We start from the raw sequence: 20,350 nt of genomic DNA on the forward strand, positions 1-20,350 counted from the left end.
TGAAAATGCCCACCTTCTCGAGTGAGGAGCCCTCTAGAGTAAATTTCCCTTTGAAAGATCTGTGGGGATTAAGGGTCATTAGTTTGGTTTTCGTTGCGTTGATTTCGAGTCCCTGGGATGAACAGAAATGCTCGAAGCACGCAAGGAGTTTCCTTAGACCACTAGGGGTCTTAGATATCAAGAGAGTGTCATCGGCAAAGAGTAAGACTGGGATTTTTTGTGTGCCAAGTGAAGGTGCGTCAGACTGCAGTCTGAGGAGGGAGGGGACAATTTCGTTGATGTACAGGGAAAAGAGGGTCGGGGCAAGTACGCAACCTTGCCGCACACCCCTAGAGACGTGGATTCTATCGGTAAGTTGGCCCTTGTTGCCCCACCTGACTTGTGCGTAGTTGTCCTCGTGGAGTCGTATCAAAATGGCAAGGATGTGTTCCGGGATTCCCATCCGAGAGAGAGTGACCCACAGTTTGTTGCGAGGTACTAGGTCAAAAGCAGATTTGAGATCCACGAAAGCTACATAAAGGCTGCCTTTACCGATGAACACTGTTTTCCAATATAATAATAGGAATCTGAGGGCTTGATCAGTGGTGGAAATCTTCTTTCGGAAACCGGCTTGGAGGGGGCTAAGGATATCGTGGTCAATTATCCATTCTTCTATCTTCCCTAGGAGGCAGTGGCAGAAGACTTTTTGGACACAGTCAATTAGACTAATGGGTCTATAGTTACAGGGAAGAGATCTGTCGCCCTTTTTAAAGATTGGAATAACAATGGCCGCTTTCCAAGAGTCGGGAATTGGCGCCCCAGATGCTATTGCGTTAGCTAGAATGGTGAGATATCTTGACCAGGATGCTAGGTCTGTTGAGAATAGGTCTGCTGGGACGCAGTCTGAACCAGGGGCCCTGCCGCGTTTTAGAGTGCTTAGAGAGTAAGTTATATCACTTTGGGAGAACAACAGGGGTGCTGCGGTGGTTGGTGCTAACGAGTGAAATAGGAGGGGGCCCGTACAAACAGAGGTGGGGCTATCATGATCAGGGGAGTACAGACTACTAAAGTGGGCTATCCAGTCTCTTGGGGCAATATTGGTTGTGATGTCCAAACCACTGGTTTCGGGGCCTCGCGCTGCCAGGGACCAGAACAGACTATAATTTCTCTCGCGCACAGCGTCGCTGAGTGATGTCCACCATTTGCTATCTTGATCACGCTTGGCTATGCATATTGCAGATTTATAGGACTTCCTAGCTACGCGGATGGCGATGGGGTCCTTGGATTTAATGGCTTGAACTAGGCGCTTGTTTAGGGACCGGCACGTTTTGTTGAACCAGCGGTGCCTGGCTTTGGGTCGTTTGTCGTCGTGGGCTGGGGGTGCTGAGAAGTGGGTTGCGATATCCCTAAAGCAGGAGGTGTGGATTGAGCTAATTTCCTGGTGGGGTGTTGCAGAACCTGCCTCTAGGTCCCTTAGTGTGGATTTTAGGGTGTTGTTGGCAGCATTGATGAGTGCGGGCCGGGCCACAATATTGACCCATTTTAGGTGTCTTTTGTTGTTGGCCAGGTTAATACCCTCGGGTGCTACTGCTGCGGGGTTAGACGTGGCTGGGAGGTTACCTAGGGCTAATGTGTGGACAGAAAGAGGGTTGTGATCACTTTCGGTCCTTTCGATGATTGTCATATCGATGACTAGAGGCCATAATCTTATATCGAATAGGCAATAATCGATTCTGCTGGTGTGGTTCGTTTTGTTGTATGTGTGACTACCGTTGGTGTCTGAATTAGTTCTGCCATTTAGTGCCCTGAGTCCAAACTCCATGGTCAATGATTTTACCTGAATCGCAACCAACGTCCACCTTTTGATGGGTGCAATGGACAGGGCGGGGATAGACCAGACTTGATCTTCCTCGCGGGTGGACCTGAGATCGTCCCAGTCAAGGGGTTCGAATGTGACGTTGAAGTCCCCAGCCACAATGGTTTTATGATGGCGGGGATAATTTTGTAAGAGGGCTACGAGGGCGCAGAGGGTTTTGGAGACTTGACCCCCCCTGACCCCTCGAGCGTAGATATTAAAGATGTTCACCACAGAGTCAGGCCCAAAGGATAGACGAAGGCCTAACAGGTCGGGAGAGGCGGTAGGTAGCTGTGATATATGGCAGCTAAGTGATGTTTTGATCCAGATGGTCAGACCCCCTGAGGGCCTGCCTCTCGTGCTGGCCACAGCGGGGATGTGGAAATTTGAGTAGCCTGTTCGGAAGAGTGGGTCGAGTGACCATGTTTCCTGTAGGAGACATATGTCATGTTCGTCAATAAATGAGGAGAAGGATGGAAGGGGAAGAATAGGTTTCAGACCTGCCACGTTCCATGAGACAAGTCGTACCCCAGATTGTGACTGAGTTGTCCTACCTAAATGCCCGGGGTTTTTGAGGTTGGCTGTCAGGGGTTGGTTTGGCAGATGTGGTTGGGGGAGCAGGGATGGGTTGATGCCAATGTTTGCCCGTGAGGTTTGTGGTGGTTGGTGATGTTCCTCTGTTGGAACAGGCCTGGTCCTGATCAAGGAGATGCTTGCGGGCCTAGACAGCAGCTCTAGGTTTGGTGGGCAATGTGCCTGCAAATGGGTGGAGCATCGTTGTCATGATTGCTCGGTGAGCCGGAAATGGTCGCGGTATCATGGGTAGGGGGGTGAATACATGGACAGACAGTGGTGGGGTAAAAGGAGGATCTGGGGGTGATGGATGTTGGAAGGTTGCAAGGTTTGCCTGCATAGATTGACTGTGAGTCAATCATGTTTACCAAGAGGGGATAGGTTTTCTGCTGGGTGGTAACTCGGGCGTTCCTCGTGGAGCGTGGGTGACCTGGGCTGTTTAAACTGGATGCGTGAGTGTGCAGGTGGGCTTGTTCTTGCGTCTAGGGCCACCAGATTGTTCGCCATGGTCCTGTTCTTGAGTGTCAGTTTTAGGATATCAAAGTGAGTTCCCGGGTCTGGCCGTCGTACTACGGTAATTAGGTCCTCACGTATTATGGATCGGCAGCCTCTAACATGGCGAATCCAGTGGATTGCCTTGTTTTTGATAGAGTCTACCCCTTCCTTGCGCGCCAATGTGGTTAACTTGGGAACGTTAACCATTAGAACTATATTACCTAAATGGGACTGGTCAGTGGCAGGTTGCGTAGAGTATTTTGAGGCGGTGTTGCTCATGGGTTTGAGGGTATTATGATAGATGTCTAGTGAATTTCCTATGCCTAAATTGTGGAAGAGGGGAGACTGGTGGGAGTTCATGGTCTTTTCTTTGGTAGGGTGAGGGCCAGCGTGGCTAGAAGCAGAGGAGTTGGGCGAGTTTGTTGTGATGCCTGATAGGATTGGATTTTGGGCAAGGTTACTGGTGGTCGTGTTATTTGCGTGGGTTAGCTGTTTTACTATTGCAAGTAATGAGTTAACCATATGCTTGAGTTCTGTGACTTCCTTCCTTAGAGCTTGTATGTATTCGATATGCTGTGGGGTTACATGAGGAGAGTGCGTGTTGGTTGCTGCTGGCCCATCTGCCAGGGTGTCTGGGTTGATGTCGTCGCGTGATTCAGGGAGGTTGGTTAGGGGATTGAAGCGGTTACTGAGCTGGATGGAATCGTTGATGGCAAGTGGTAGGTCTTCTGCTAGGGAGGGGGCCGCATGGGTGATAACGTTCCTACTTTCACCCGCCCCTGTAGTGTCAGTAACTTGTTGCCCACGTTTCATGAAAATCTCAGCGATTTTCATGGAACCTTCCTTCCTGCTAGTTGAAGTGGGCCCCTCCCCAGTTGCAATAGAAATGTTTCCCTGGGGGCTAGTTAGTATTCCGTTGCATTCGCCCAGGAGAGAGTCGATTCTATCCATAACGCAATTGCTAGCAGCATGCTTATGCCTTTTTCGCTTGGCTTTTAGTACTGCCCCGGCCCCTGCCTCTATTGCTTTCCTTTTGCCCATCTGGTGTTAGTGTAGGTGCAGGGTTAAATGATAAGGTGTCAGATTAAATGGAGCAGCTGACTGGGGAGACAGAGTAGGAACTAGCAAAAGGGACTGAGTACAATATGGCCTTCTTGGGAGATAGATGTTAGGGGGGTGGCCCCTAACTCATCCTGCTCCTTTGTCATCTACGGTACTTTTGGAATTCTATATTCCTTCAGACTTTAGACAAATTATTTACGTTTATGTAAAAAAAACTCCATTTCAGCCTCGAGCTTTCTCTTCCTTTTCTCTAACTCAGCCACCCGTTATTCGGTGTTGAGATTGTCAACTGACATCCTCTTCGACGAAGAAGAGTGTTTTTTCGACAGCTCAGTCGTAGAGCTTTGCTACTCCGGATGTGATCTTTCACATTTGGGAGTCAAGGCCTTTTCCCCTGTCCGTCTTTGGACTCTGATTTTTCAGGGATTCCCCCCTAGCGGTCTCCCAATCATGGGTTCCAAGTCGATCCTTATTTTCGGTCACCGCTGCAGTCATTTTCTTCCACACAGCGGCTTCCTTTAAAGCTCTTGAGTCGGTTTACATGACTCAGGCCTGTTTTTTGAGGTGGATGGTTCTCTTACCTCATGTCTATGCGAGTCTTTGACCCCCTTGGCTTCTATGACGACGATTTCCAAGTCAACCTCCTCTGCTTCTCCCTCTGCTCCTTTGGCAATGTTCTCCTCCTCATCACTCTCCAGTCCCAAATCTCAAAGAGAAGGGGGCATGTGTTCACCTTGCATGTTGTGATGTGCCATGGTCTGCCTCTCTCTTACTCTTAGTGGCTTTGGTGCAAACGCAGCGCAGGCATTGCACTTTGCGATTCTGGACCCAACCACTAGATGGCAGAGCAATGCACAGAAAGTGAATCCAGAACAGATTAATGCTGCAAAACCTGAGTCTGGTGGGCTTCTCCAAGGATGTTGAGGGGTCTAACATGGTGGTCTTCTTGGGCCGGTGGCTCCGATCCACTTTTGCAGCCGATAGCTTTTCCAACTGCTTTGTTATTGAATGAGCACATTGGGACTTACCACCCGACCGCACCTGGCATCCCCCACGTTTGCATGATTCCTGAACTTTCGTGACAGAGACGCAATACTTAAGAAAGCAATAACAAATGGGAGGGATTACGTTTGAATTGTCCACCATCATGCTGTTTCTCGACTAGTCCCACGAAATACAGAAACAAAGAGGGAGATTTGACGCAGTGAAACCCAAACTCCGGTCCATTCAGCTGCAGTACATGCTGCTCTTCCCAGCCAAGTTAAAGGTGCTGTTCAAGGACAAAACTCACTTCTTCCAATACACCAGGAGCTGGCTCGAGGAAAGACCTCAACTCTGGTATTCATAGAGGTTGCCAAAAGTCTGCTGCAAGAGGCAATTTGGGGGTCAGACCCAAACTTTGGTCCTTGAAGTGCAAACACTGGGACTGGGCTGAAGGAGGTGGAGACTCACTTACTGGGAACTCAGTGCTGTTTCCTGAATCAAGGGGATTACACCACATTGGCCCATGTAGGGTTTACCTGGGCTCTAGTGGAGTAGCAATTTTGATTCGGAAGATGCCCCCTTCCAAATTCAAAAGATCTTGATGGGGGGGCGTGGCTAAGCGGAGCATGGAGTGAGACATACTCTGTCTCTGCTCCGGACCCTCACTGGTAATTTGGATGTCAATTGAGCACTGGGACCTCCCGCTGGGGTCTGGACAATGTGGCAGCAGTTACCGGACACCCCATGTCCTGTGGGGTGCCCCCCTCGGTTAGCCTACAGCGGGGATTGTGGCTACAGCGGTCCTGGCCCGGATAATGGAGCCTGCTGGGTTGCTATTTTGCCTGGTACCTCGGCAGGAGAGAAAGCATGAAGAGTGGACAGAGGACTACTGGCCCACCTGCTGACATCTGGCTGGGGGCTGGACTGAGACTCGAGGCCCCCACTTTTTGCCCGAGGCCCTGGGGCTGGAGCAGGCTACATCTGGAGAGCGATCTTTGCATGGCGACCTGCTGAGGCCTGAGTAGCAACGGGTCGGGTCGGGCGGGCATGAGCCCCAGTAGGCAGAGGCCCGGGTGGGCCTGAACCTAACCATCCCCTATCTGCCCCGCAAATCCGGCTGGGGCTCTGTAGGAAAGTGCCCTCTTTCTTGGCATGGTTACCCCCATTTTCTGCCTTCAGTGTGTTTGACTGTGTTCACTGGGATCCTGCTAACCAGGGACCCAGTGATTATGCTCTCTCCTCTAAAGTTGGTTGTTACTAACCTTTTCTTACCACAATTGGCATACTGGTCCCCCCATGTAAGTCCCTAGTATATGGTACCTAAGTACCAAAGGCATTGGGGTTCCAGGGGATCCCTATGGGCTGCAGCAGTTATTCTGCCAACCATAGGGAACCCATGCAAAGGGTTCTGCAGGTCTGCCATTCCAGCATGCATCCAACGGGTGCATGGATCAGTTTTCACTACAGGTCAGTACACTAGGTCACTAGAAGTCACCCCTATCCTCTCAGCCCAGAGGGCAGGGTGCAGGTACCAGGGTGTGAGGGCAGCCCTGCACTAGCAGAGGTGCCCCCAGAAACTCCAGATCCATTTTCCTGGACATTGTCAGTGCAGGGACGACATTTTACACATGTAATTGCCATAAGTCACTACCTATGTCGAGCTACATAATGGTAACTCTGAACCTGGGCATGTTTGGTATCAAACATGTCGGACTCATTCCCCAATACTGTTGCATGTATTGGAAGTATGATTTTGTGCACTCTGGGGGCTCCTTAGAGGACCCCCAGGATTGCTCCCACCAGTCTTACAGGGTTTTCCGGCAGCCCAGCTGCTGCCACCTCTCAGACAGGTTTCTGCCCTCCTGCTGCTTGATCTGATCAAGCCCAGGATGGAAGAACAAAGGATTTCCTTTGAGAGAGGGAGGTAACACCCTCTCCCTTTGGAAATAGGTGTGACTAGTTTGGGAGGGGTAGCCTCCCCAAGCCGCTGGTTTGCTTTGAAGGGCACATTTGGACCCCCAGTCCCTGCTCTGGCACGAAACTGGACAATGGAAAGAGAAGTGACCACTCCCCTGTCCATCAACCCCAAGGGGTGGTGCTAAGAGCTCCTCCAAAGGGTTCCTGGGTTCTGCCATCTTGTTTCCAAGGTTGGCAGGGAACTCTGGGAGCTTCTGAGAGGCCAGGCCAGGCAGGTGACATCAGAGCCCAGTCCTGATAGGTGCTTAACTGGTTAGGTGATCAATTCCTCTTTCAGGACTATTTAGGGTCTCTCTCTTGGGTGGGTCGTCGGATTCGGCTTGCAAGATTCCAGCAGGACTCCTCTGCAATCTCTGCTTTGATTTCTAGCCCCCGGAACTGTGACTGGAACCTCCAAGAGCCGACAAGCTACTTCCAAGAAGAAAGGACTCTTCAGCAACATTGTTTCCAGGTCTCCTGCCGGCTTTGCAACATTTACCCGGCCGTGCATCCTCAGAAGACTGCAACTCTTCAGCTTGCACAAGAAGAAGATGGAATCTCCCTTGGAGTGAAAGAGTCAGTTCCCTGCAACTGCAGGCACCTACAACAAGTGACTACTGGCTGCATGGATCCCCTCTCCTGCTGAACTGTGTGGATCCTGCATCACAGGTGGTGGTCGGAGTAGTCCTCTTGGTCCTCTCTGCCAGCTATCCAACTTTGGTGGAGGTAAGCCTTTGCCTTCCCACGCAGGACAGTACCCCCGTGCACCGCATCTCTGGAAAGCTGTGAAGGCTTGTTTGCATCTCCTCCAAGAGATCTTCAGGCGACGTGTACCTCCAGCCCTCAGCACTCCACCTTGCAAAGCACAGCCTCCTGCGTGGTTCTCCTGCAGCGTGGGATCCACCTTTGTAGTGCTGTGTGGGCTTCTTCTGCAACTCGTGTCCCCACCCTGTGGGACTCCTGTGGACTCTCTGCAACGCTGTGATTCCCACTCCTGGGTTGACTCCTCCTAGGCCTTGCTGGTCCCCAGCGCACCTCTTTTCCACTAACCGCAAGCGTGCCTTTGCCAAGGCTTGTTGGTGGAATTCCTGCACTGACACCAGTCAGCAATCTTCCTTCCAGCATGGGGCTTCATCTGCATCCATCAGGAACTCTTCTCCGGCTCCAGGGCTGCAGTGTTGACCTGTTTTTCATGATCATCGACCTACTCCTGCATCCACAGCTGGGTGGGTAGTAGCTCCTACTCCTCCTGAACTCCACTGTGACTCTTAGACTTGGTTCCCTCTCTCCACAGGTCTTCTTTCTTCAGGAATCTACCACTGGTTTTCTTGCAGGCTTGTCTGGGTGTCTTCTTTTTCTTCTTTTCCTTCTTTTGGGTGGTTTGGGGAAAATCCAGTGTTTTACTCCGGCATTCCTGGTCGCTGGGGGATACTGTGTTACTTAACTCTGTGGTTTTCTAGTACTCCCAGCTCACCTCTATACATTTTACTTACCTAGGTGGGGGCACTTGTTCGCATTCCATTTTTTTTGTATATTGTTTGTGCTCCCCCTAGCGTCACTATTGGTTATTACTATTTGCACTGTTTTCTAACCTTTTCTATGCCTGTTTCTGATTATTAGTGTATATATTTAGTGTATTACTTACCTCCTAAGGGCGGGTTACCAGTCTAGTATTTTGTGGTGATTTGTTCCAAAAATAAAGTCCTTTTATTTTTGTACAACTGAGTGTTTTCTTTTATGTGTGGAACTGCTGTGTGACTACAGTGGTATTGCATTAGCTTTGCATGTCTCCTAGATAAGCCTTGGCTGCTCATCCACAGCTACCTCTAGACAGCCTGGCTTCTAGACACTGCATACACTTTGCTAAGAGGGGATACCTGGACCTGGCATAAGGTGTAAGTACTATAGGTACCCACCACACACCAGGCCCGCTTCCTACAGGCTCCCTTCTACACGAGGCCAGCTCCCTTAACCGAAGAAGGACTCCGTCACATTCAACCCCTTATGGGCCCACAAGCACAGGTATTGGCTTGCCAAGGGGGTGGCCCTGCTGCTCCACTCGCTGCTCAAGTGGCAGTGAAAGGCCTATGCGAGCCTGAGCACTTTATTAGCACGATGCAGTGGCCCTGATGCTCCATGGTGCTTGGTCTTTGATACTGGGGGCTGCTCTGAACGTGATTCGGTGCCGGTCTGGCTCCCGCTCCACCCTGCTGCTCCTGTGGCCTAGTCTGGGTCACCCAGTCCTGCCTGATAACAGGGACTTCTAGTAAATAAGTTATACTCCACTGGTGATGTTGGCCATTATGGACAGCAGCATTGCCTCTCCTGCCTTGCCCTGCTGAATGGAGGCACCTGTAGAGACTTAGGGAGGGCCCGAGGAGCCTATTTACTAAATTGCATTCTCTGTTCTCAAGGTAGGCCATAGCAGTTGATGAGTTCCTTCCTCCCCATATTGTTTGTTCTTCCATTTCTTCACTGAAAAAGAAGACATCCTAGAGGCCTTGTGGGGAAAGGCTAGCCTGGTCTTCCGCGGTCACACAGTCCAACCCTTCCAAGATTTATTACCAGTTACTATAAACCATGGGAGAGACTTCAAACTTGTTATGGATAGACTACATGACCTTGGCGTCCAATACAGATGAAACCATCCTTTTGCTCTCATTTTCCCCAGGGAGGGCAAACGCTGAGTTTTGTGGTCCCTGACTGAGGCTAAACAACTTTTGAACATAGCACCAACTGTGGGGGAAGGGGTGGTCCAACCCCGCCCCGCTCTTCCCCCTGCAATGCAATGCCACCTGTATGGTCCACAGTAATAGTGCAGCGCCCATAAAAGCATCTAAAAGCGACCTAAGCTTGTGAAACCAATGTGATATAGTACAACAGCTTCTCAACATGGAGAGAGGCCCTTTTCCCAGTCCCACTGCCACAGGCTCCACATGAGATGCCCTTCTCCCCTCGACCGCCTTGACTTGTGATACACACCTCAGCAGTTTCATACCCACTCCGACCTTGATCCTGTGTCACAGTGGATGGCCTAGCTGCATTGGGAACTACTCCTCGGGCTCCGACCTTGGCGGCCCTGTGGTACTTGGCAATCTTGGGACTTGCTAATTAACCTGACGTGTTTCAACTGATTTTGACTATGCCATCTCCAGGCACAGAGATCTGGGTGGAGGTGGCCACAGTTCTGCAACCATTCAGCACTCATTGATTCAACCCCCAGGGGAGTGACTTCTCCAATATGATTGGCTCATTCTACGATGGTCATTTCAGTGCTTGAATAGAGTTGTGGGGCCATGTTGGCTTTTGTTGTTGACTGTTTTATCTGTTCTCTTTTCCTTTAGGTTGGTCATAATCCTGGGAGACCCTCAGGATCCACAACACATAGAGCTCTTGAAAGCCCCCTTAACCCTGGCTGAGCTCCAACGCAACGTCCGGGACCTTCCCCTCAGCAAGATGCCAGGACTGGATAGTCTCCCGGTCTCTTTCTATAAGTCTTTCCTGCCTGTTCTCCATGCTCAGCTCCTGAAACTATTTAACTCATTCATGGCAGAGACGGGCCTTACTCCCATGATGGTGGCAGCTGAGCTAGCCCTCATACTTAAACCGGGTAAAGACCCCACCTTGTGCACATCATATCAGCTGATCGCTCTCTTAAACACGGACATTAAAATCTTCACCAAAATTTTGGTGGCGAGGTTGGAAAAGTATGTTTCTGGCCTCATAGACCCAGACCAGGTGGGCTTTATCTGGCAATGGCAAGAAGTGGACAACATCCACCATGTGGTTCACCTGCTTGAGAAATCCTACAAGCACAATATCCCCTCTTGCCTCCTCTCACTTGATGCAGAGAAGGCATTCGACAGAGTAGGGTGGTACTTTCTCCAGGTGGTACTTCAAAAGATTGGCCTTTGCTCGAACATGATTACTTGTATCATGGCCTCCTTTGTCTCCCTCACAGACACAATCCGTGTGAACAGCCAGTAGACTGATCCCATCCAGCTGAAGAGGAGTACTTGGGAGGGGTGCCCACTATCACCTTCACTGTTTGCTCTGGTGGTGGAACCCTTGTCAATTACTATACATCAGACTGAGTCTTTTGAGGATATTTCAAAAGCTGTGACTATTCCTGATGACCTCCTCCTCACTCTCACCCAGCCAGCGACTTTATTTACTGTGGTAGTTCATGCACGGACTGCCTTCCGACGGGTTTCTGGCTTTAAAGTCAATAAATCCAAATCTTACATTCGGAATCTTGCAATATCCATTAACACCTCTCTGCTCTACAATCCTTAGACCCGTTTCCATTGGGCCTCGAAGTCCATTCGCTACCTTGGCCTTAACAATACCCCATCTCTTGCCATGTGGATGCAAGCCGATTGGCCTGGGCCCTGCCATTCCATTCTTGAGGACTTTCCCCGGTGAAAACCACTACATGTATCCTGGCTGGCACGCCTCAGTGTTGTTAAGATGACCATCCTCTCAAAAATGATCTTCCTGTTTCAATTCTTGCCCAGCTCTATACCTCGGGACAATATCCTACATCTCCAGAGTGATGTACATGCATTCAAATGGGGTGGGGGATATTATGTGCTCATGCTCCCCAGAGACAGAGGGAGCCTGGCATGTCCTAACCTTCTTGACTACTACTAAGCGTTACACCTCTGCTACATTTATGGCCTGCAAGAGCAAAAAGCACTGGTTCAACATGGATAAGGCTGTCACCTGTCACCCCCTGTGAGATCTCACCGGCCCTCTAAGCTTGCTAGACTGCAAAGCGCCTACATCGCCATCCCCAGCAGGACTGTCCTGGAAATCTGGAATAGTAGAGCGCTTAAGAAGGGTCTCACCCCTTTCCCTTCCCTTAACAACCCAATCCTGACTTCACCTCTAATCTTGAACCCCTAAGAGCTTTTCGAGCTGGGGAGACTGTGACTGTCGCACCCTGCTTGACTTATTCGTGGGCGGCTTCATCAAGATGTCTGAACAGTGTAAAACAGAATTCCAGAACTCTGAAAAGGCCCAATACAGTACTGCCAACTACAATATTGGGCGCTCCACCCTTCCAATGCTCAGTGAGCCACTTGACCCTTAACTCCCTTCGAAATATTAGTCTGGGCCTATGACAGCACCAGAGGATTGATTTCCCACACCTATCACAAGCTGCAACACTCTACCCTGGCCAAAACACACCCCTATCAATCAGGGTGGCAACAAGACACTACTGAAGGCATTTCCCAGAAGCAATGGGAAACACGCTTGAGGGGCATCCCTTGAATTTATCAAAGCATCCCGCAGCACAAAAAGGCATACAAATTGATGACTAGGTGGTACTACACATCATACCACCTCCAAACAATATACCTTGCCACCTCCGTTCTCTGTTGGCGATGTGGCATTGCCCCCAGAGATTTCCCTCACATTTGGTGGTTGTGTTCTCTCATTAAAATATATTGGAAGGAGATCCTTGGCCATATTAAGGGCACCTTGGGTTTTCCTCTCTTTGCGTCATATACCACAGTCATACTAGGCATTCGCCATTTAGAATTGAAAGCAATGACGCACAGTGATTGGCACCGCATATGCCACATGCTAGATGCAGCCAGACAGTTAGTAGTGCTAAAAGCAGAAGAAATCCTCTGCTCCCTACACAGCTCAATGGTTCCAATGGATATAGCAGGTCATGGCCGTGTAGCTTTTTTTTTTTTATCACAAGATAGCACATACTGATGCTAGATTTACCTGCATTTGGCAGCCCTTGTTAGGTTATTTTTACCGTATAGAGCATCTCTGCTTTACACCTCGCAGGCTTAAAGCTCTTAAACTTTTCACTTGAACAGCCACTTGTAAAGCGCCTCAGACTCCTCGGTGGTGGCCCTCCTTCCGTTCCCCTTCTCTTCCACTCTGAGCCCTGTTTACCTTCCCCTCTTACCCCATCCTCTGCCCATTGACCTCTGGGTATCTCCTGCTCACCTTAGCTCTGGGATGCCCACACCTCAAAGGAAACCCACACAACGCTGTCCAAGCCACTACTATCTATTTCACTGTTTTTGAGTTTTTGTTTGAGTTTGTGCATAATGATCCCAGGGTAAATGTAAGATTACCATTGGCAGTATCGTCCTATTGTTGTAATTTTGTCTTCCTCCTCATTGCATTGGTCATGAAGATTAACCACTACCATTTTTCTGTTTGCGTGATGTACCCTGATTTAAAACTCGTTCATAAAAAGACGCTTAGTTAAAAAAAAAAAAAAAAAAAGACCTGGATAGATCCCAATGGGACATATGCTGCAGAACAGGGTCTCTAGGGGAGGACCGGTGTCATGTCCATTAGTGTTTATGCACCCCCATGCCTGCAGCAACTACCCTAGACAAAGTAATGGCAATTTTGTTAAGAAACTGATTCCTCTATCCACATTAGGGGTGGGGGGGATTATAATGATATCACGGAAAGGACCTCTTGGGCTCCAACCTGAGTCCACCCAGGGTGACACAGTTTGCCTGCCTTGCCTATACATTGGGACTCTCTGTTCTCTGGCACTGCCACCGCCCAGAGGACAGAGGATACTTTTACTTCTCTGGGATACAATGTGTTCCCTAGACTGGATTCTATTTTTGCACTTGCGGGTGAGATAGGTAGGGTCGAATAAGCAAAAAACCTGGCTAGGGGTTTGTCCAACCACTTCCCACTTTGGCTCTCCATGGGTAGACTGTCCCCTCAACCGAGATAGAGGATGAATGCTTGGGAGCCGCAGAATGAGACGTCTTACAGGAGCTATGGGGAGATACTGAACTGTACTTTAGGGAAAACAAAGGATCAGTCGACTCCACTGTCACTCTCTGGAAGGCCTATAAGACAGTGCCCCGAGATCGAGCACAAAATATCATCAAACATGAAAAGAGGAAAGAAACTAGGGAGACAGATGCCATATGCATGCAGAGGTGGCCCTGTGGCACTGTAGAATCCCCCAGCCCTTCGCAAGATCACAGCCGTCTTTGGTGAATATTGCGCACTGGCACAAAACAAGGCGAGAACTAGATTCTAGCCGCACACCACTGCCTTAATGACACAGGTGACAAGGTGGTTAAGCACCAGGCATGGCTTGGTCGACGGAAGGCTGAGGTCCAACCGATGGGTGGGCAGGATTTTGGATAGCACTGGTGAATCCTGCACTACTGATAGGAGAATAGTCGAAGAGTTCACAAGACATTATGAGGCCTTTTATAAGGCGAGACCTCTAGCAGAGACTGAGTGCATTGCTGCTTATCTGACTATCATGATGCAGTGAATATGCCAACCCTCCAGGTGGAGGACCGGCTGGCCGTAGAGGAGGAGATAGTTGTGGTTCAAATCACCTAATATTGCTACTCAGTGTAAAGACCAGGTATTGGCCACAGTGTTAGCCACGAGGCTCACTGGAGTATTATCCTCCCTGATTCATAGTGATCAGTCTGGATTTATCCCAAGGGGGTCTACTAGATGTAACCTCCACAAACTTAACAACTGGCTGGCAGCGGTCCACCCCGACGGGAACCACACATATTCCTTATTGAAAAATAGGCGACTATAGTGAAGTTATCCTTGGAGAAGACTCCAGGTCCTAATGGATTCCCGGCTAAATTCTTCAAGAGGAACGCAGAGACCCTTGATCTCCATCTCCTCAATATGTGCCTAGAGGCCCGAGATGTGGGAACACTACCGCCTGACTTGCGCCGAGCTACGTTAGTGGTGATCCATAAACAAGGGAAGCCCACGACAAGTTGTGATTCATATCACCCGATATTGCTACTCAATGTAGAGATCAAGACATTGGCCACAGTGTTTTCCACGAGGCTCATTGGATTCCACCTGATTCATAGTGGCCAGTCTGGATTTATGCCAAGGTGGTCAACTAGATATAACCTCTGCAGGATTTACAACTTGCTGGTGGCAGTCCACCCCCAATAAGAACCCCACAAACTACTGTCACTAGACGTCGAAAAAGCTTTTGACACAGTACACTGGCCATTTGTGATGCAAACCTTAAAAAGATTTGGTTTTGGCCCCAATTCCAGCCTGGAGAGCATTGCTATTTCAGGTGCCAATGGCTGCTGTGTGAGTTAGTGGGGTCCTCTTGTCGGAGTTTTCCATAGAAAGGGGCACTCAGCAGTGATGCTCTCAGCCCCCCCCTTCCTGTTTACCCTTGCCCTGGAGCCATTGGCCTGTATGATCTGTGATCATCCCGACATCATGGGATTCCGAACCGCCGCGACTGCTGAGAGGGAAAAAAAGATTTTGCTGTACGCGGATGATAACCTCTTGAATGTTACCTGGGCAAAAGAGTCGACCGTCAGGGTGTTCCTTGTCTTCAAAAGATATGATGCCCATTCAGGTTACACCATAAACAGGGATAAATCTGGCTTGTACCCCACAGGTGGGAAACTAGAAACGTCTGCTCTCCCCTGGAGGATGAAAATGGACAAGGAAGGATTTTAATACCTTGGGACGTATGTAACCTCAAATCGAGAGCGATGTTTAGAACAGAACCTAAGGAAAGTGCTTGCAGACTATCACTCGGATGCAGACCAATGGAATGGTCGCCCTACCCAAATTCCTGTATGTCCTGCAAAACACATATTATAAGATTCCAGACAAGATTTTCACTAGGACTGATGCAGAAGTTAGAAAATGATCATGGAACAATGGGCACCCCAGAGTGGTGCTAAGGACGCTGCAGTGAAATCAATACAGTGGTGGTATGGCCCTCCTGGATAACTGAGCTTACTACTGGGAGGCCCATTTGATTGTCACTAATGATTGGGTATACGTGCCTCTTCACCATGCCACATATGTGTTGGAGAGGACTTAGTTTCAATCCCGGTCTTATCTGCATTACCTCTATGGGGGGATGGGGGCGAGACGATTACTGTCATTATAGCCAATGATTGAGATGTGGATTAAGGCGAGTAGGTGCATGGGGTGGGCGACTAGAATTATTCAAGCGACCTGCTGTGAACAGGAGCAAGATTTAAGGAACTTGGGGAGCAGAGGGGTTTTGAGTCTTGGGATCTCATTAGCACATCTAAAATTGGTGATCTCCAAGAGGATGGCGGCCCAATACCCTTCCCCTCCCTTCAATGAGACCACTAACTTCATGACATCCAATTTTTTTAATACATTCAGTTCAGTCAAGCATGGAGTGCAGAGGGCCCGGAAGCTTCTGACATACCCGAATACTCGCCACTGAAGGGAAGGCTACATTTGGGGGAGATCAAAGAAAATGTAGTCTTCTACACCTATAAAACGATAAATAACATGCCCGACTACCTGGAGATATTGAGGAGAAAATTGAAAAATGAAGTGGGGGGACTTAGATGATACGGATTGGGAGGCAGCATTAATGCACCCAAGGGAGGTGGCTATTAAATCTAGGCTGATTATTATTAATGTTCAAAATTCTCCACCATGTTTATTATGACAGTGTCAGTCTACATAGGTTCGGGAGAGCAGATTCGCCTGACTGCTTGCGATGCAGAGGGGAAAGGGGGTCCTTCCTGCATACCCTTAGGAACTGCCCTATCATACAACCATGTTGGAGAGCGATACTGACTGAACTGGGTAAGATTGTAGGGGTGTCCTTCCCAGATGAACCCAAGTATTTTCTCATTGACATACCCACAGGCGTGGACATCCCATGTGCCATGCTCTGTTTCTGCAATCTGGGCCTGGGGGTGGCAAAGAGGGACGTAGCTAAATATTGGGGTGCGCCCCAGATACCGTCCATACAGGAGTGGAGGGTGGGAAAGGATTTATACATGGTGGCTTAGAAGGTTGCTTATAAAAGTAGAGGGTGTCCGCATAAGTTCTACAAAATATGGGGCTGAGGGATAAAGTACTATCACCTTGATTTGGTGGGTGATGGAAATGCGACACCACCTGGCCAGTCTTAATGTTCTGTGCTTTGCACTTTATTGTATTTGTATGATCACTTGTTGTCTGTCTGTCTGAGTTTCAGTCAATACCTGTGAAATTTGTAAACGCCGACAATGTGCTGCTGTTCTCCCCCTCCGATTATTTTCCTGGTGTTAGTGTGAGTTTTAGCTCCCTTTCTTGATTGTATAAAAAGCAAATAAAAATATCTTTAAAACAGTTTAAAAAGGCAAATCAAAGGAAAAAAGTGAAATCCCACACATTCCCGGACTATGCCTGCTGTAGGCAACATAGAGATTGTCCACTTGTGAGAGTAGAAAAAAAGCAAGCTCGAACTAGCGTTCTTTGTGAAATATATGTGGCTAAATGTACAGGAAGGTAAATGTGTAAATAACACACGAGTGCTGGAAAATTTTGTGAATTAGACAAACACTTATAAGATGTGCCTATGCTCTTCATATGCTCACCATCATCACCTCCAAGCAGGCCTATTCATTGAGGGAATATACAGGACTACTACCACTAACCATTCCTCTACTAGGCCTACTCACAGAAGGGATGTTCAAGGCTCGGATGTAGAAGCTGCGTATTTCCCAGTAGCTCAAGAGGTTACAAAACATCTTGACGAGCCGGTAAAGCCAGAAAACTGCCGCCATGACTAACAGGAAGATGATCCAGCTGTCCTCCTGGATCCTGTGAGACAGACAAAGAACAGCTGACAAAGCTGACGGTAAAAAAACACGGTATGTATTCATTGTCTTATATCGTGCAAACTCCAGCTTGGTTTCAGAGCACTGTGCAGAGCAGGTTTGAAATAAAACAAAATTCAACTAGACATGGACCGCAGAACCATAATAGACATATTTTTAGCATATACACAATAATGGTCATAATGGTAACAGAGATAAAAAAAAATACTGCAGTTCCAGGAAACATAAACATAAAACAGATGAAAGACATAAGTCATTCATAAACACAAATCACAAATGAGCTACGTGCAGCATCATCACATAGGCCTTGAAAAACAATTAGCAAAAATAATGTATTTGTAAAGAATAAGGGAACCGAAATAACACTCGATAGTAGAAGGAGGCCAGATATCAGGGACTAAGCACAAGGAAAAGGCAAGGAATCGAACTAGTTGGAGAAGTGTCAACAAATATCAGAAATTTGGTCGTGGAGAAAAGAAGCAAGAGGGGAACTATGTTCGAAATGTGAGTGGTAACACAGTAAAAAGTTCCTGCCTGTGACTAAGGCTACCAAAAAAAAGCGTACAACAGAAGTACTCTTCCTTTCACACAAGATGCAAGATCTGTTCAGAGGGATACAGGGCAAGCAGGGGCTACAGGGTTTCAGCCTTGGGCGGTGGTGCCATTTGCCTCTGATGTTCCGGGGATGTGTCATACAATGTCTCTCCAAACTAGGCCAAGTACAACCCCTTGAGCACTTGACTCTCGATGGTAGCAACAGTGAGCTGTTATTGGCTTCTCAGGGAGGTTAGTATGAGGGTATAACAAGGTCAGCACTCACCTAACACACACCCATTAAGGTAATAACTTGACTGTCCATCCCACTGCTTATCTTTACAAAGGAGAAATACTTTAATACACTATTAAATGAAATACTACACACAACAAATTTTCAGGTAATCTGATGCAGGGCCACTGTCCTCAGGGCTTGGATGCCCCCTCTGCTTTTCCCTCCACTTCCCATTCTCTCTCTTTGTGTCAGGTACACTAGTGTGGGTCTCAGGCACAGGTGGGATGCTCCCCTCTTCTCCCTTAGACTGTACCGTGCACTCAGCCTCTCAATCCTAATATCTCATCAAAGATAAGATCCTGCAGTAGGCCTCAATTAGGCCTACAACCACTTTGTTCATTGCCATTCCTCCAGGCAGGAAGACACGCTGACTGCAAGCGTGCTGGCCCTCTACTCCGGTTCTGAGCAAAAAGAACATGATGATGGACAGAATGCTGAATAATGCAAACATTCACCCCCAGTCACAAAGATCTGGGTTTAATCCACTGATTTTTTGCCCACCATGCCAAACCAGTTTGGACCCATCCATATGCATATCAGTCTTGACCCTGTTCCTAATTGGAACAGTCCAGTCCGAACTGCCAAGCCAGGTCCTCCCTGGACCGGAAACAAGCATCCTGGGACAAGTTTCAGGGTATCACCCTTCATCAGACAGGCTAGCTTGAATCCAGTGGCGCAGTGAGCATGGGACCCTCATCTGGCATCTCCTTCCCACTTAGGGCAACAAATGCAAAAAGAACAGATGATGGACTGATTGCTGAACAATGCAAACATTCACCCCCGGTCATAAAGATCTGGGTTTAATCCATAGTTTTTTGCCCACCAGTCCACCCCAGTTTGGACCATCCATATGCAAATCAGTCTTGACCCTCTTCTCAATGGGAACAGTCCAGCCCGAACTGCCAAGCCAGGTCCTCCCTGGACCAGAAACAAGCATCTGGGGACCAGTTACAGGGTATCACACTTCATCAGCCAGGCTAGCTTGAATCCAGAGGCACAGTGAGCAAGGGAACCACTTCTGGGCATACCCGTCCCACCTAGGGCAACAAAAGCAAAAAGAACAGATGATGGACGAAATGCTGAACAATGCAAACATTCACCCCCAGTCACAGAGATCTGGGTTTAATTCATTATTTTTTTGCCCACCACGCCACCCCAGTTTGGACCCAGCCATTTACAAATCAGTCTTGGGAAGGGTATGCCCAGACATGGGTCCTGTGCCCACTGGGCCACTGGATTCAAGCTAGCCTGGCTGATGAAGGGTGATACCCTGAAACCGGTTGCAGTGCTTGTTTCCAGTCCAGGGAGGACCTGGCTTGGCAGTTCTGGTTGGACTGTTCCCATGGAGAGCAGGGTCAAGACATCACTCACCCATATATTGGGGGAGAATATTCTTGCAGTTCAAGCTTCGCTAACATGGAAAACAAGTACTGCCCAGGCAGCAGCAGTTTTACCTGCATGCTCATGCAAGGAACAGGAGCACCAGCAGTGCATTTATTATTACATGCACATGACAGGCACAGCACAAAAGCAGAACAACAGGGAGGCTTAAAAAATGCAAAGTAATAAAGTTGGCATATTCACCAGGTTTCCACTCAGCTTTTTTCTTCAGGAGTAAAATGCATCTTTTAAGTTCATTTATTTTAAATGTGTCAAAACTACTGCATGGTGGGGTGATTGGTCAGTGTACCTATGCACCTTCTGCAAGGATGTGTGTCTGACACCCATAGTCGAAGGTATGTATACCAATGGGTCCAATCAGTCTAGCCACTCACAGATGAGATGTTGACAAAAAGGGGCACCGCTGAGTTATGTTAAATAACCGCTATGTGACCTTAGCACAAAGACATTCTTTACGGTGAAGATGCAATGTGCAAATAGGTGTGCTATGTGTTTTCAGGGTTACTTTATGTCATGTGATGGAGTGGTTTTGTATCAAGATGTAAGAGGGAACCTGGGATGTAACTGATTCAACCCAATTATATTGCACTTTAACAC

General features: G+C 48.5%; 1 protein-coding gene across 4 annotated transcripts in view; it reads right to left on the reverse strand.

Annotated features, from left to right (window-relative positions):
• Positions 1-20,350, reverse strand: part of ATG9B (autophagy related 9B) — a 411,143-nt gene that overhangs the window by 178,760 nt on the left and 212,033 nt on the right. For all 4 annotated transcript variants that reach the window (XM_069210766.1, XM_069210767.1, XM_069210768.1 and 1 more), the window contains one exon: positions 17,365-17,506. In XM_069210766.1, the coding sequence (XP_069066867.1) occupies positions 17,365-17,506 (142 nt within the window). The remainder of the gene's footprint in view (positions 1-17,364; positions 17,507-20,350) is intronic.

Source organism: Pleurodeles waltl, chromosome 10, assembly GCF_031143425.1.
Source record: "Pleurodeles waltl isolate 20211129_DDA chromosome 10, aPleWal1.hap1.20221129, whole genome shotgun sequence".
In the NCBI taxonomy this organism is placed as follows: Eukaryota; Metazoa; Chordata; class Amphibia; order Caudata; family Salamandridae; genus Pleurodeles; species Pleurodeles waltl.